The sequence below is a fragment of the Archocentrus centrarchus genome, chromosome 17, assembly GCF_007364275.1.
Source record: "Archocentrus centrarchus isolate MPI-CPG fArcCen1 chromosome 17, fArcCen1, whole genome shotgun sequence".
Taxonomy (NCBI): domain Eukaryota; kingdom Metazoa; phylum Chordata; class Actinopteri; order Cichliformes; family Cichlidae; genus Archocentrus; species Archocentrus centrarchus.
This window is the reverse complement of record NC_044362.1, coordinates 898466-914552: the sequence shown is the minus strand read 5'-3', so window position 1 is coordinate 914552 and position 16087 is coordinate 898466. Positions and strand designations below refer to the sequence as shown.

At 42.1% G+C, this 16087-nt stretch overlaps 2 protein-coding genes across 2 annotated transcripts in view; both read left to right on the top strand.

Annotated features, from left to right (window-relative positions):
* Positions 1 to 16087, top strand: part of LOC115795213 (zinc finger protein 2 homolog) — a 500950-nt gene that overhangs the window by 72891 nt on the left and 411972 nt on the right. The window lies entirely within an intron of this gene.
* Positions 6952 to 16087, top strand: part of LOC115795284 (zinc finger and SCAN domain-containing protein 12-like) — a 30033-nt gene continuing 20897 nt past the window's right edge. The window contains exons 1-4 of the mRNA XM_030751095.1: positions 6952 to 7227; positions 8867 to 9135; positions 11957 to 11979; positions 13215 to 13225. Coding sequence (XP_030606955.1) covers positions 7059 to 7227; positions 8867 to 9135; positions 11957 to 11979; positions 13215 to 13225 — 472 coding nt within the window. The 5' untranslated portion in view covers positions 6952 to 7058. The remainder of the gene's footprint in view (positions 7228 to 8866; positions 9136 to 11956; positions 11980 to 13214; positions 13226 to 16087) is intronic.

The window sequence follows — 16087 nt, the reverse complement described above, 5'->3', positions numbered from 1 at the left end:
GCCCTCGAGGCCTGGAGTGCTCATTATTTATCAGCTGTGGTCCCGATGGAACAAACTGTACATGGATCACACAGAAAGAACAGGAGTCATAATCTACAGTGGAGTTTAATCAAATGTAATACAGCAACAGAATGACTACATGTAAAGTGACTGTTAGCAATACAAATATTGTGTTTCTTATAGCAGTAGTTAAAATTGTATTTATCAGAAAAACATCTTAGAAGTCCTAACTTGTTCAGTGTGGAGGGTCGTTTTAGGTGCTGTCACTATACCAGCACAAACTCTAAATACTGTAAATATTTAAAGCTACAGATCAGAGAAATGCTTTCAGATTTCTTGTTTTCTCTAACCAACCAGTCCAGAATGCATTAATATTCACTTTACTGTTGTACATCAAAGAAAAGTATAAAATACTGTCTGTTGATCTGACCAATGCAGATAGATCAAACTAGAAGTTATGGCCTATTTGTTGAAGCTAAAAGTAGTAGTATAATCATAATTTTAATATATACATATATATATATATATATATATATATATATGAATGATGTGGCATGGTGCAGGAACTCTGCTTTAGACTGAGGCTTTCAGATTCTCCAGTGAAAGCACGATGAATCTCACACACGTGTATCACAGTTTTGATTTTTGTATTTGTAAAATATTACATTAAAAGTCTCTGAACTGAATATTAACTTTGCTTTTGCTGTGTACTGCTGATGTACTGACATTGAATTAGAGTTAGTGTTGTGATCTAAAATCATTGTCAAGGCTGGCCAACGGAAAGTTTGCATTTTTTTCACTGTAAAAGTGGCGTTTTTTTGATTTTCCTTTGAGACTCTGCCTGTTTTTGTGTCCATATATAAATTATATAATATCCCTATCAAGAACCTGCAAGTGTTTCTTGTTGTGTGTCTGTTTTCCACAGCGGTATCTGTCGTATCCTGTCACCACAATGTAAGTTTGTAATCATGCATGCAAATACAAAAAAAAGCACCAGCAGGGGCGCTCATCAGCTCGCTCTCTTCCCAACCAAAGTTACACAAACTTTGTTTTTCCCCTTTACCTCCATCACTTTAGTTTGTGTGTGTGTGTGTGTGTGTGTGCATCTGAACCTGATCTTTGAGTCTGAATTTTGTGTTGTTGTGCCTCACTTATTTATGGATTGTGAACTGAAGTGTTAAAGCTGGGAAACTGTCCCTGTCGAGTTGTCAGAGAGCACTTCTGTTAGAAGTATGCTTTGTGTTCACACTACTTTATTGTTCAGGCTTTAGAGGCGACACAGACAAGTTGTAGAAGATGTTCAACATGCTGTTGTAAAAAGCTCTTCATAAATAAATTTTTTTTATATCCAAAAAGTTTGATCATTTGAGTATCAATGAGAATGCAGAGCTGAAGCCAAAGACACAAAAACAGATGTCACAATATAGAGTGTTTATATTTTGTTGTCAGATATTGTTGGAAATTTATTGCTACTTTCATCCATCATTTATACTTTTTCCCTCCATTAGTTGTGGATATTTGCCACTATACATATATTTCATACGCTGCCTGTACCATTTTGCCCTAAACAGCCCCTTATACTCTATACTTTCTCTCCCCTCTTTGAACTCTCTCCCCCCTTACACTGCTTGTACTTTTTCTCTCCCTCCTCAGTTGTCCATTAGCAGTAATTATCCTTCACTTCTTATGTAAAAAAGGGACTTTCCCTATGGTCATCAGGGATTTATTCATATGTGGTTAAGTGTTGCCTCAGTACGGGCCTCAACTCTGTCAATCACTCTCTATATATATACTATACAATCATTATATGGGGATATATTTACCTGTATTACTTATGATTTATATTATTTGTAGTGGTATTAGTTTTATCACATATGCACATATTATTCTTACACTTTCATCTAAGTGCTTGGGGTTGTTAGTTTTTTATCACCAGGTGCCACTTTTATGGCATGTGCAGATAGGAGGCAGACACACACACACACACACACACACACACACACACACACACACACACACACACACACACACACACTAGGGTGCTGAGTGCTTTATGTTTTTTGGTCACTGAGGTGGGGATAGGACCTGTGTGATCAGATTTGTGTGTCTGGGGCCTTTGAAGAGTTGCCGGAGTAAGTACTGTCTTACTTGGCACTCGTACCCTATCGTCATATTTCAGCAGAGTTTTACGGCAGGTGCGCTCCCAAAAAAAGGGAGTTCTGTAGGCCCCTCATGTTCTTGTAGCAGAAAAGGGGGAAGGAATAAAAACCTGGCTAAGTGGAGGATACTGGTGATCTTATCTTAACAGATGTTTGAGTAGAAAAGGTCATCATTGGTGACATCTGTTTGAACTGTTATAAACTATGAGGTAGACTTCGAAGTGCAGCCTTAAGCATGTGTCCTAAAGTGCGTGAAGGGTGCCCGAAAAGTTGACGGGGTGAGGATTAAATATCAAAGGGTGACAACTTATGCATATTAATTTGGGTCAAAAGAGGGTGGAGGAAAGTCCCGTGGACAGGGTATAATTGCCCTGTTTTTCACGGTTGAAGCCGCTTTTTTCTTTGTCTGCCCTGCTTCTCTTTTTTGCTGGACTAACCGCTTAAGGCTGTACACTCCCGGGAGGCGCTTGCTTGCTTGCTTTCTTGATTTCTTACTTTTTGTAACACTTTGTGGGAAATAAAACTTTGAAACGAATCCTGCTCGATTCCAGTGGATTATTTTGGAAAAGTGAATTTAATTGTGAAAAACATTCAGCCGGAGCCGGGGCCACCCTGAAGAAAAAAAAAGGTAAAAGGGGAACCCAGACCACGACCGACAATATCTGTGTTCAGGTTTTTGTACAGCCTCTTCTACACTTTGTATCACTGTGTTTCTAGAGCACAGTAGTAGAGAGCTGTGTCTTGTGGATTAGGGTAGACACAGCTCTCTACTACTTGGTCAGGTTAGTTGATGAATAATGAGATAAAACATTCTTCACACAGCTACTTAATGTCACTCCCACAATTGAATTTGCATTTGACATTTTTGAAACTGGGAAAATGAATTGTCCAAAATGTAACTAAATGGGGTATGAAACAGCACTCATGTGTAACTTGGTGTAACACTATTAACCATCAATTTAGTAGCTCTTCTGGTTGCCTCACTTGATTAACCTAATCAGCATGTTGATTACGCTTGTCTCCTCATGAATCAGTTTTCTTAGTAAGTTATGAAACTCAGACATGTTTCAGATAACAGGGAAGGAGACAAACAGAACCTGAGCCAACAGAACCACTGCAGACACCGTCTGCCTCAGTGCTGGAAAACTGTTGGCCTGCAGTGGATCCATCAGTGGCCTCTTTTCTTTTCTTTTTTTGTTAACATCACTTGAAACACTTCTGCTCCTCTGACTGCTGCTGTAGGACAGGCTTCCCCCTGGTTTCTGTTGAGCACATAAATACAGAAAGTACAGTTTGAGTTGGAGGAAACTTGTGTTACATTTGTATTACCTCATTATTAGTTTTACCTTTTCATCACAACTGTGTCAAATTAATTTGTCTGAATCCTAGCAAAGCATACCGGTTTAACAGTGTGTGGCTCCCTCTAGTGGATGTTGTGGAGTATTCTGTTGTCTTTGCTCCAAAGGTTTTTGTACAGAGTTTTGCTGTTTCCTGTCACTGTGGGCTGCAGAGCACAGTAGTACACAGCAGAGTCAGACAGCTGAAGCTTCTGGATCTTCAGAGGAACTGATTGTTGAGTCTTGTTGAGTTCAGCATCAAATCTGTCTTTTGGGAACTTTGGAGCATTAACTACTGTTCCCGTAGTGGCACGCTGTAAAACATAGTTTGGGACTTCATTTGATTCTTGTTTGTACCAGAACATATATGCATATGGTGAAGTTGTTTCATATGTGCATCCAAGTGTAACTGTGTCTCCTTCAGCAGCAGTAACATCTCCTGCTGGTTGGATCACTTTGTCTTCTCCTTTACACTCTGAGGAAGAACAGAACATGCAGAGGAAGAGATGAATCAATAAAGATGATTGATTAAAGGAGAACAATTCTTTGGTTTGCAAATCTTGCAAACCAGAGTCAGAAAGAGGGATCTGACTGTTGTCCTGTTTCACATTAAAGAAGTTATTTGAATGTAAAATAATAAAAATAATTTATATCCCATCTTATTCTGAGACCTTCTGAGAGAGGAAACATGTTGATCTTTGTATCTTACCAAAGAAAAGAGCAGCAAGAATAATCCACAGCCAATGTTCCATCTGTACAACAAGGTTGAAATTAGCAGGAGAAACTAGCTGATGTTCAACATTCAGTCTGAGAATTGTTCTCTTCACAGCAGCACTTATTATTGACACAATGGTTGAACACAGTGTAGAAGAAGGGGAACCCCCCTCTGTCTCCTCTTTGAGGTGGATGTTCACTTCCTCTTCCTCCTGCTTCACAGACTGTTAGCAGCATTTGGAGTCACTGTGAGGAGGGAGGATGGAGCACTTTTTCACTGTTTGCAAGCACAAGGACACAAATGTTCTCCATCGATGCTGCTGATGATTAAAGTAAGACTTAGGGTCACATATTTATCCAGATTATATGATGTTTAAGCTTGAAGTCTACAGAAGGTTTAACAACATATGATTTCTTATTGTTTACATTATTTGTGATGTGAACATAGCAAGCAAAGAGAATCTATTTATATGAGTTTTTCACTGACAAGTTGGACACAGAGCATTAAAAAAGTTGTGACATAGCATGCCACGTTTCAGTTCACACCAACACAGATATAAAGAGCAATGCCATTTTTTTAAAGATAGAGCACACCTAAAATGCCGCCTTTAGTGACAGGCTGATATATGTCATATGGTAGATTTCCATCCATCCATCCATTCTCTTCCGCTTATCCTGTTCAGGGTCCCGGGGGGGCTGGAGCCTCTCCCAGCTGTCACAGGGCGAGAGGCAGAGTACACCCTGTACAGGTCGCCAGCCTGTTGAAGGGCATATGGTAGATTTGAATGGCATAAAGCAATTTTGTAGTAGACAGAAAAATGAAATTATTTTGAATCTGTTTTTACTTAATTCAATCATTTATGTGTGAGAAGTACAGAGTCTGTCCATCCATCTATTTTCTTCCGCTTATCCAGGGCTTGATCATGGAGGCAGCAGCCAAAGCAGAGAAACCCAGACATCTCTCTCTCTCTTGGCTACACCTAGAAATTCTGTCCATAAAAATTATGAACAGAGTCAATGACAAAGGGCAGTCCTGGTGAAGTCAAACACCCACATGGTCAAATGCTTTCTCTAAGTTTACAAAGCACTGGATGGGCAGACTCCCACACTTTCCTGGTCCAAGGTTGCATGATCAGGACAAAAACTGCATTGTTCTTCGTGGATTCAACATTTGACTAATGGATGGACCCTCCTTTCTAGACCTTCCCAGGGAGGCTGAGAAGTATGATCCCCAATAGTCAGAACATGCCCTCCAGTCCCAGACAAGGATCTGCTTGTGACGTTGCAAAGGCATGTCAACCAAAACAGCCCAACAACATGTAGAACCTTCAGGAACTCAGAAAAAAATCTCATCCACCATAGGGGCCCTGCCGCTAAAGAGATGCTACACTACCTCATTGACCTCACCCCCACCCCTCTGCCTCCTCTACAGAAGGTGTGTCAGTGGGATTAAGGAGATCCTTGAAATATTCCTTCCACCACCCGACTATACCCTCAATTGAAGTCAGCAGAGTCACACCTGCACTATATACTGTGTGAGTAGAGCACTGTTTTACCATCCTGAGTTGCCTGACAGTTTGCAAGAATCAATTCAAGGTGGTCCAAAAGTCTTTTTCCACTGTCACATCAAATTCCTGCTACATCCAAGTTTTTGCTTCAGCCAAGCCCGGGCCATGTTCTGCATGGCCTACCAGTACCCATCAGCTGCCTCCAGAGTCCTACAGGCCAACCAAGCCTGATAGGACTTCTTCTACAGCTTGATGGCTCTCTTCGCCTCTTCTGTCCACCATCAGGTTTAGGGAATAACACCACAATAGGCACCAACCATCTTGCAGCTACAGCTCTGTGCAGCAGCCTCAGGAGTGGAGGTGCAAAACATGGTCCATTCAGACTGCCTCGAAATGCTATCAAAGTTCTGCTGGAGGTGGGAGTTGAGGATCTTACTGACTGGGTCCTCTGCCAGGCATTCCCAGTGCACCCTCACTATATGGTTAGGTACAGAAGAAGAACACAGATAGGGCTTTTATTTTATACCAGACAAAAGTTTGGACTGGTACTGTACATTAATCATTAATCGTAGTGTCCAAAGCTATAGAGATGCATCAAAGAGTACAGCTAATCAAACTGAGATAGAGTTCATTAATCCTGAGTTGCAGGACAAGGATCAATGATACAAGACAATGATCCACATGGTGGAAGTACTATCAGCTGCTCAGTACACTGAAACTAAAAGACCGCACAGACTCAAATTCACCTTTGGCCAGTTTGCATCACAGTTAATAAAGAGCATGATAAGTCAGAAATGAAGGAATGTGGGAAAAGCAATGGGAGGAGGAACAGAGAGGATGAAGGTCGCACAGAATTTAAAGGAAAGCAGGAGAAGTGAGAAGCACTGGAAGGAGTAGGAGAGAAGAGAAGTTCATATCTCACTCAGATTTGGATGTTTAAACGGCACATAATTCATACAAGGAAATGTGACTGCTGTGAGGAAACCGTACAGCGTGTTACATGACACTGTCAGGAATATGAGGCTGAGGGAAGGTGACTGATCTGAAACCTCGTTAGAATCAAAGTTAAACTGGATCTTAGTGAAATAAAATAACTGAAGGAGTGGAAGCTATCAGGTCATATTCCACAGACTTATTGTTTGTTAGGAGGATCCATACCAGTAGATGGTGGTAATGCACCATCTCCCTGTTTTCCAACAGCCAGAAGAACTTCCCTGTGACACGATGCGGAAGTGAAGAGGAAACGCTGCCAGTATTGTTCGCTTTCCTTCTGAGAGGTTCAGCAGGAAGACGGTCGTGTTGTGGTGTCTGAGCTGAGTCTCTGAGCTGTTGGAGTAACGATGCCTTCAGTTCAGTATCTGAGAGAGTTTATCAACGAGCGGCTAACTGCTGCTGCTGAAGAAATATTCACAGAGTTTGAAAAAACCATCGTCCAGTACGAAGAAGTCATCGACCGTCAGCGCAGACTGCTGGATATCACCTGGAAACCCGAAATAAAGGTGCACACAGGTGAGTCACTCTGAGGGGCTCCGTGAGCTCACACGTGAACGGGACTCCTGGAGGATCCTGATCAGAGCTCTGCGGGTTTATTTGGAAGCTGTGAGCGAACAAAGAGCAGACAGGACAGGGCTGCACTGGGCTCCATTCATCCATCCACACAGCATGCTGGGAATTCCTGTTAGGAAACCAGGCTGGATCTGAGCCTTTTATTCCAGCTTGGATCCAGAACTGTGAGTTTCTTTGAGCTGAATCATTTAAACAGTTTCTTTTTTCCTGTTAAACTCGTAAAAGTTTCAAACATCATCATAATTAAAGAGTCGAATACTTTATTAAAATCTCTCCCAGTTACATGTTCCTGCATAAAGAGAAATTAACCAGATGGACACTAAACCTAAAGAATGTGACCCCATTAACACAGAGGATCCTGAGAGAGGAAGGGTGTGTGTAGGTTACAGATAAGGCATCTGGTCTTTACAACCTACCGGTTGTAAAGACCAGATGCCTTATCTGTAACCTACACACACTGTAAATTTTCCATCACAGTGCACAGCCTCTGTGTTTCCTCATCACCCTTCCTGAGACCTCCCACTCCTGCAGAGTCCTCAGAAACCTTCTGAAGGTGGAGGTCTCTGTGCAGCAGCTAAAATCTGTGGCGTCAAGAGTGAAGACGAGGAGAGAGGACAGCTGCCTGCAGGGACCATACTGCCTGACACACAGAGCTGCGGGCGTAAATAGCGTGGTCAGGTAGTCGACTGTGCAGTTTACAAGGGAGGCATCCACCTGTATTGCTGGCAGTTTATCACCCAGTAGTGCCGGTTTCATGGCGCTGACGGCACTGGAGAAGTCAAAAAACATGATATTCATGCTACTTGTGGGCTTGTCCAGGTGGGTTGAGCAGTGAGAGGGTGGCATTCTCAGCGCCAGGTTGGGCTGGTAGGTGAAGTGGAGGGGATCCATCAGTGGGCTGGCCATGAGGTGGTCCAGGATGAGTCTCTGATGTGAGATGTCAGGGCCACAGACTCATCCTGAAGATGTGATGAAATACCCCACAGAGGTGGGAGCAGCACAGACTTTGAGGACCCAGGAGCTCACACCATCAAGGCTTGTAGATTTGCCTGAATAGTTAGCTGCCTCTGGATCTCATCGACAGTGACAGCTGCTGACAAAGGAGGAATAGATGCCCTGATGGAGAGTGCAGTGGGGGGGTCGGTCATGGGAGGAAGTATGAAAGGGGAGGCTCAGGGACTGCCACAGAGTCAGACCTGTTGAACAGATTTAGTTCACTGGCCCAGTCTGCTCTGGCTTTAACTCCTCAACTTTTGGCTGGCCAGTGATTGTCTTCATGTCACCTGCTCCTGTATTTTTCCTTGGCCTCATTAATTCATGTCTTCAGGTGCCTTTAAATTGTTCTCACCTCCTCCCTCTTTGTGCGGTTGAGTGTTTTGATGTCCATTGTTTGTTGTCAGGATAACACTTCACATTCTCCGTTGAAATGCTGCAGAAATGTCTGTAGTTCGTGAGCTGCAAGTAATTTTTTATGCGTCTATGAGTAGCATGTTCACTCTGTGGAGCCTTATTAGTGGTTAAAACTGTAATGTATTTGCTTGGATGTCATCATTGGTTTTCTTGTCTCTTTCTGTCCCTCCAGACCTCCCACAGCAGCATGTCTGTAAGGAGGAGGAGGAGGTTCTCACTGAGCAGCAGCTCTGGAACCAGGAGAAGATCTCCAGTCTGAACCAGGAGGAACCAGAACTCCCAAAGATTAAAGAGGAACAGGAGGAACTCTGCACCAGTCAGGAGGGAGAGCAGCTTGTTCTGAACGAGGAGATCAATACCTTTATGGTGACTGCTGCTTATGAGGAAAGTGACCACAGTGAGCCAGAACCAGACAAGGAGCAGCTCCTCTCTCACAGCTCTGCTGAGAGAACTCAGAGCCAAAATCAGGAAGGAAGCAGGTGTGTAGATCCAGGAGCCTCTAGAAGCCACAGCAACAATGCAGAAGACTCTCCAGTATCAGAAAGTCAGTGTAACCCTGCTGCAGGAGAAAAGTCTTTAACATGTGATTTTTGTGGGAAAGCCTTTAAGAATAAGTCCCAAATGATAGATCATCACAGAGTCCACACAGGTGAGAAGCCGTATTCTTGTGAAACGTGTGGGAGAAGTTTTACTCAGAAGGGTACTTTGACTGTCCACATGAGAACCCACACGGGTGAGAAGCCGTATTCTTGCAAAATATGTGGGAAAAGTTGTACTGTAAAGAGTAATTTGATGGTCCACATGAGAACCCACACAGGTGAGATGCCTTATCTTTGTAATACCTGCGGGGACAGATTTTCTGACTTGTCAACGTATAAAAGACATACGACAGTCCACACCGGAGAGACGCCGTATTCCTGTGAAACGTGTGGAAAGGCTTTCAATCGAGTCAGCAATTTGCAGCGTCACATGAGAACTCACACAGATGAGAGGCCATATTCTTGTCAGACATGCGGGAAAATGTTCACACGTAGTAATCATTTGCTGCGTCACATGAAAACTCACACAGGGGAGGAGTCGCAGTAGAAGCAGGTGCCGTTAGAACACAACTACCACGGTGCTGCTTATCGGTCCGGTACTTTAGCAGTATTATTAGAACTTTTAGGAGAAACAAAAAATCGGATCAAGAACAGAATTAAAATGATATCACATCATACGTGACTTTGTCATGTAGGATCTGTCCAGAATGCTTCAAAATATAAAAAATTAAAAATATGATGTATTATTATACATTAAATCATCCAGTATAAAGGAAGTCCATATATGCCGTATCCAGCATGTAGGAATTCAAACCTCCACCTTGAAGAGATGTTAAGGACATTTGTGACAACATCACCTGACTGCAGCCTCCGAACAACTGAGTGATCTGAAACTGAATTTGGGACTGAGAGCAACAGTTCAGATGACGTTTTGATTATCACGTCGTGAATGAACGCACCCATAGCAGTCAGCTTGCTAATAGTTAGTCTACTCATGTTAATATTTTAGGTAACCGTGTGCGCTCCGGGCTGCTCGCAGAAACGTACCTGGACCAACGACAGATGAACTGCGAACCAGACAGCTGAAAACTGTGCATGCGTTTGTCTGAATGTGATGGACTTTCACTAAATGTTTCCGCTGACTGCTCGTGTTTCACCTCCAATGAGGCAGAACCAGCTTCTGAGTGTTTTAATTCTCTTGGCCGTCGTCACAAAGACCAAAGTCTGTGTTTATATGTGTGAGACGGGGCTACGCTGCCCAGAGAGAAGCAGGAAGAGCTCTCTTCAGGATGGGGAACTGATTAAGATTAGTGTCTTAATCAGTATCAGAGATGGTCAGATGTAAAGGATAAATTTTATGCACCATAACAAATTATTTTCTTAATTTCTCTGGTACCAAAAGCGATACTCATAACTTTAGAGCTTATTGATTCTCCAGTCTTTAATAATTTACCCCTAGGGCCCATCCCTCAGTCCTAGTCTTAGTGTTAGAGCAGTGGTTCCCAAAGTGTGGGCCGTGGTCCCCTGGTGGGCCGCGACGGTACTGTAGAGGGGCCGCAGTAATAACAGATATTCTTTTCTTTTTCTTTTTTTTAAAATCATTTTTTACCAGGTAAAATGTTTGAGAACCAGTTCTCATTTACAAACATGAAATTACTCACAAGTATGTTACATTTTGACAAAAATGTATTTATTTATATAAAATGTGAATTAAAACATGTGAGAGGAGGTGGTTAGTTTGTGATATTGCTTATTACTCTGACCTAAATTTACTGCTCTTGTATTGAAGTTTGTGTCCCAGTGGCAAGTGGGTCATATATTGGCATTAGCACTTTACATATGACTGGGTATTGTTAGCAATTTATAGCCAACAGCAGGGCGGTACAGGGCGGCCCCGTGGGATTTTCTGGTTTTTAAGGGGGCCGCAGCACTCTTGTTTGGGAACCACCTTCCTAGAGAAAACAGTACCCCAAGCTTGAAAAACAGCTTTCAGAGTGTAACAGTAACCACCGCTGCAGTCTGCTTGGTTCTCCAGCAAAGGGCAGTGATGTTAATGCTGTCCAACCCATCACTGAAAACATGAATCTGAAGTGTATTTTTAATGAAAATGTGACATTAAAAGTTGTGGAATTTAATATTAAGTAGTCTTTGTTGTGTACCATTGGATATCTGATGACCATTGTTGAATTATAGTTATTTACAAAGTGTAGAAGCTTTTTTAATAGAAAATGTTGGAAGGTTTTCTTTTTTTTTTAACATATTTGTTTAGGCTGTTTTTTATGTTTTACATTGACCGGTATTTATTCTTTTTTTTAGCTCATTTAGCTTTTGCTCCTTAAGTTCATTTACACCAGTTTGTTGTTAGCTTTATTTGGGGGTTTGGAAAAACTACACATGCTTTTAGTTTAACCAGTTCAGCAGGGGCAGCAGGAGCTATGACTCCTTCTGTGCTTTTATTTATGTCAAAACAAAATCCTCACAGGCCCTTCAGAAAGGAGGAAGGCCACATGAAGGAACCAACAGAAGCAGCAGTGTTAGGTTTACCAACAGAGGAGCTTCTCCAGAACTACACCAGTAAGAGGGGTGGGAGGTGAAATTTAAAGGAGATTTTGAAAAGCTAAAGGCAATAAATTTATATCAAATCAATAATTCACAAATGTTCTGACAGTAATAAAGTGGAAGGTTTGGAGGTGATGATTGTGTCCTTGTGATGATTGTGTGAGACTTTGTTCCTCTTCCTGCAGAGGTGCTCTGAGGCCTCTGCTCTCTGAGCCGAGTGGCCCACATGAGGCCACAGACTGAGGCAGAGATGTTTTTGTACGACTGGAGAACCTGCCAGAGCTGAGTAATGTAGGATAAGATGGACTAGGTTTGGATGAAATGAGTGGTTGATTTTGACTGACTGCATTTATAACTGCATTTATTACTGCTGTTAACTTCTGCATGCATCAAATAAAGTATTTGATCTGTAATTAAAGTCAAACTCTCCTGTCCTCTGTTTGACTCAATGGGTTCAGCCAAAGCTTTGATTCAAAAACTGCTTGGAAGCACTTTTCAGATAGAAGCAACTGCTCATAAAATAGACCAGTGTAAAATTAAATTCAGATTAATTTGTAGACATTAAATTATATTTGTTGGTTTGACCTTTTTATTTTCCTATTTATTTATTTTCTACACTCAGTTTGTGGTTGGTGTGGATTTGCTGCTCATGTGAATCCTCCCACAGTGTTTCATTAGCAGCTGTAACCACAGTGACTCTGATAAAACAGGAATTAGCAGAATCATCTGATATGAAGCTGTGCTTTGAATACCACTTCCCTCCTCTTTGAAGAGTAGTCAGATATCTGTGTTCAGGTTTTTGTACAGCCTCTTCTACACTTTGTATCACTGTGTTTGTAGAGCACAGTAGTAGAGAGCTGTGTCTGCCAGGGTTAGAGCGTTAATGGTCAGAGTAGTTGATGTAGCTGATGTTTGTGATTCATATCGATCTTCAGGAATATATTTAGCTCTGCTGTTTGATTTTGCACCTTTCCAGAGTATAAACTGAGGAGCCTGAAGGTCAGATTGATGTCTGTACCAGTAAAGGAGTGGATAATCATCATCTGTCTCATAGCTACATGTGAGTGTGACAGTTTGTCCTTCTATTTCAGTGACTTCAGCTTGTTGAGGAGAGATTGTGTCTCCAGCTGTTGGTCCTGGAAAAAGAGAGAAGAAAAGTAGTGAAATGCAGTCTGTATATCTGCTTAATGCAGCAGCTTCAACTAAACGTTAATCCCTGTTCTTAAACTCACCTATAATGTGAGATAGAAGCAAAAAGAGGTGCAGCAACATGTCTTTGGAGTTATTAAAGCCAGACAGACAGCACATGAACAATGTTCTTCCACTGCAGCACAATGAGGAAGAAATAATGTCATTGGAGGAGCTGAAGTTCAGTGGGCGGGGCCAGTTACCTCTTGACATCATTGCTTCAGTTCATCTCAGCCAATCAAATAGTTTTGTGCTTCCACAGCAGCTCTGTCTCTGTCTCTGATCTTTACTACTTCATTTCTCTGTTGTCTTTGTCATCAGTCCAATGACACAAGAATCAGAGGTTTAACAGTGTGTGTCTCCCTCTAGTGGATGTTGTGGAGTATTCTGTTGTCTTTGCTCCAAAGGTTTTTGTACAGAGTTTTGCTGTTTCCTGTCACTGTGGGCTGCAGAGCACAGTAGTACACAGCAGAGTCAGTCACTGCAGCAGAGGAGATGTTCATGTTGAACTGTTTTTTTTCCACTTTAATCTTCAGTCCAGGAATTTTTTTTATTCCTACTGTTCCTGAAGGTGAGTGTGAGATCAGGAGCTCTGGTGGTTTTCCTGGATATTGTCTATACCAGAAGAAATAATCATTGCTTTTAGTATCTCTGGATAGTCTGTAGGACAGAGTCACAGTGGTGCCTTCTAAACTGGACTCTTCCTCCTTGACTGCAGTGAGTTGATCACAGCTGACACCTAAAGAGAGAAATGTTGATAAAGATGATGTTAAACTGTGAGCGCCTGTTCCAGTGATTTCTAGCAAACAGATCCTTTAAAGACATTTCTTCTTCCTGCTTTAACCTACCTGTTAGTGTGATCAGAAACAAAGGAAACATGAGCCAGTAATGCAGTGACAGCATCTTCCACACACTATCTGTTCTGTATGCTTTAGATACTGAATGGATCTGACAGTGGGAGTCCTTTTCTGCTCTGTGACAGTGTTGCTCCTCCTTCAGCCTGTTCCTCCTCTCATATCACTGTATGTTAAACACCAAAACCACACCTCACTACATTTGACAGCTTTCAGCACAGACTCACAAACCTCGCAGTGCACTTTGTGCTTCATCTTCCAGTAAATAAACAATCTTGTGAGCTACAATCAGTCTTGGCACTGCTGGATCTGTATTCTGAATTTTAATGCCTGAAAAATAATTGAATTTTATTAATTTTGATGAAAAGCATAAATAACCGATTAGCCGATTTGTTAAGTTTTCTAATTTGATTTTCACAATTTCAGTGAAAAATGTTTTGTATCTGATCTCTGAGACCAACCACAAGAACTTCAGTTTGATTTGAGGACTCATATGTGTGACTCATTTATTTGTGTGTGTCTGCCTTCACACACATATGAACCTGAGTAACGTCCCATTCTTATTCCAGAGGGTTTAATATGATGTAGGTCCACCCTTTGCAGCTATAACAGCTTCAGCTCTTCTGGGAAGGCTTTCCACAGGTTTATGGAAATTTTTGACCATTCTTCCAGAAGCACATTTGTGAGGTCAAACACTGATGTTGGAGAGAAGGCCTGGCTCACAGTCTGTGCTCTAATTCATCCTAAAGGTGTTCTCTCTAGTTGAGGTCAGGACTCTGTGCAGGCCAGTCAAGTTCTTCCACACTAAACTCACTCATCCATGTCTTTATACCTGCTCAGTGCACCTGTATGCAGTCATGTTGGAACATCAACGGACCATCTCCAAACTGAACATGAAATTGAACATGAAATTGTCCAAAATATCTCAGTATGCTGAAGCATTTAGCGTTCCTTTCATTGGAACTAGGTATGATCTGAAAGTGAAAGTAGACTGACAGGTGTTGTCATGGGAGACTGTAGCTAAGCAGCATCTGATGGTAGTCTGTACGATGACTTTGGACGTCAAGAAGAAATGAGTGAAGGCAGGGACACGGATGCTGCAGAGTTCAGGAAAGAGTTGTGACAGGCTCTGGCTGATAGGGAAGAGTTACCAGATGACCAGGAAAGTACAGCGAGACAGTAGTGAGGTGTGCAGTAGGAGTGACAGATGGGTTAAAGGTGGGGGTGGAATTACATCAGGGATCTGCTCTGAGCCCTTCTTGTTTACAGAGCTGATGGACAGGCTGACAGATGAGGTCAGGCAAGAGTCTCTGTGGACTATGATGTTTGCAGACAGCACTGTGCGGTGAGAGCAGGGAACAAGTGGAGGTATGCTCCAGAGAGAAAAGGGATGAAAGTCAGTAGAAGCAAGAATACATGTGTGGGAATAAGAAGGAGACAGATGGAAAAGGGAACATGCGACGAGCAGAGATAGTGAAGGTGGATGAGTTGAAATATCTGGGGTCAACCATCCAAAGCAACAGACAATGCAAGAGAGGTGAAGAAGAGAGTGCAGGCAGGATGGAATGGGTGGAGATGAGTGTCAGGGGTGATCTGTGACAGTGCAGTGAAGGAGGACATGCAGGAGGTTGGAGTGACAGAGGAGGATGCTGGGATAGGGGGAGATGGAGGCAGATGATCCACTCTGATGACCTCCAGAGGGAGCAGCTGAAAGAAGAAGACAGATCATCACATCATTAGAAGATTCAGAGAATCTAGAGGAATCTGTAAACAAACAGGCCTGAAAACCCATCTTGAATGTTGGTGATAGTTTTAAAAATGTCTGTAGTTTTGTGATGGAATGGATTTTTTTTTAATTTAATGTTTTTAATTTATTCAAGTCAATGGACATTTAGAGCTTGATTAATAATTTCAGGATCCATCTAAAAACTTTTATTCATTTTCTTTACTGTATTTATTTGTAAGTTTTTGTGCCCTCTTGTCAGAGTCTCATTGATGTATTCTGTATTCTTTGTTATTGAGACCTGCAGAAATCATATCACAAATAGAAATTCTATAATAAAGTGGGCTGACAGTGAGTTGTAAAGGCGGAACGAAAAATTAACAGTTTTCCTCTGCCGGATCTTCACCATGTGACACCAGCCGGACGTAAACAAAGAAAAGGTGGAAGCGTAGTTAGCTTCAATGTGCGGTAATGCATCTCTAAGCTGGTTTGCTAACCGCCAGTAAAACCACAAGAAGAAGAAGAAGCTT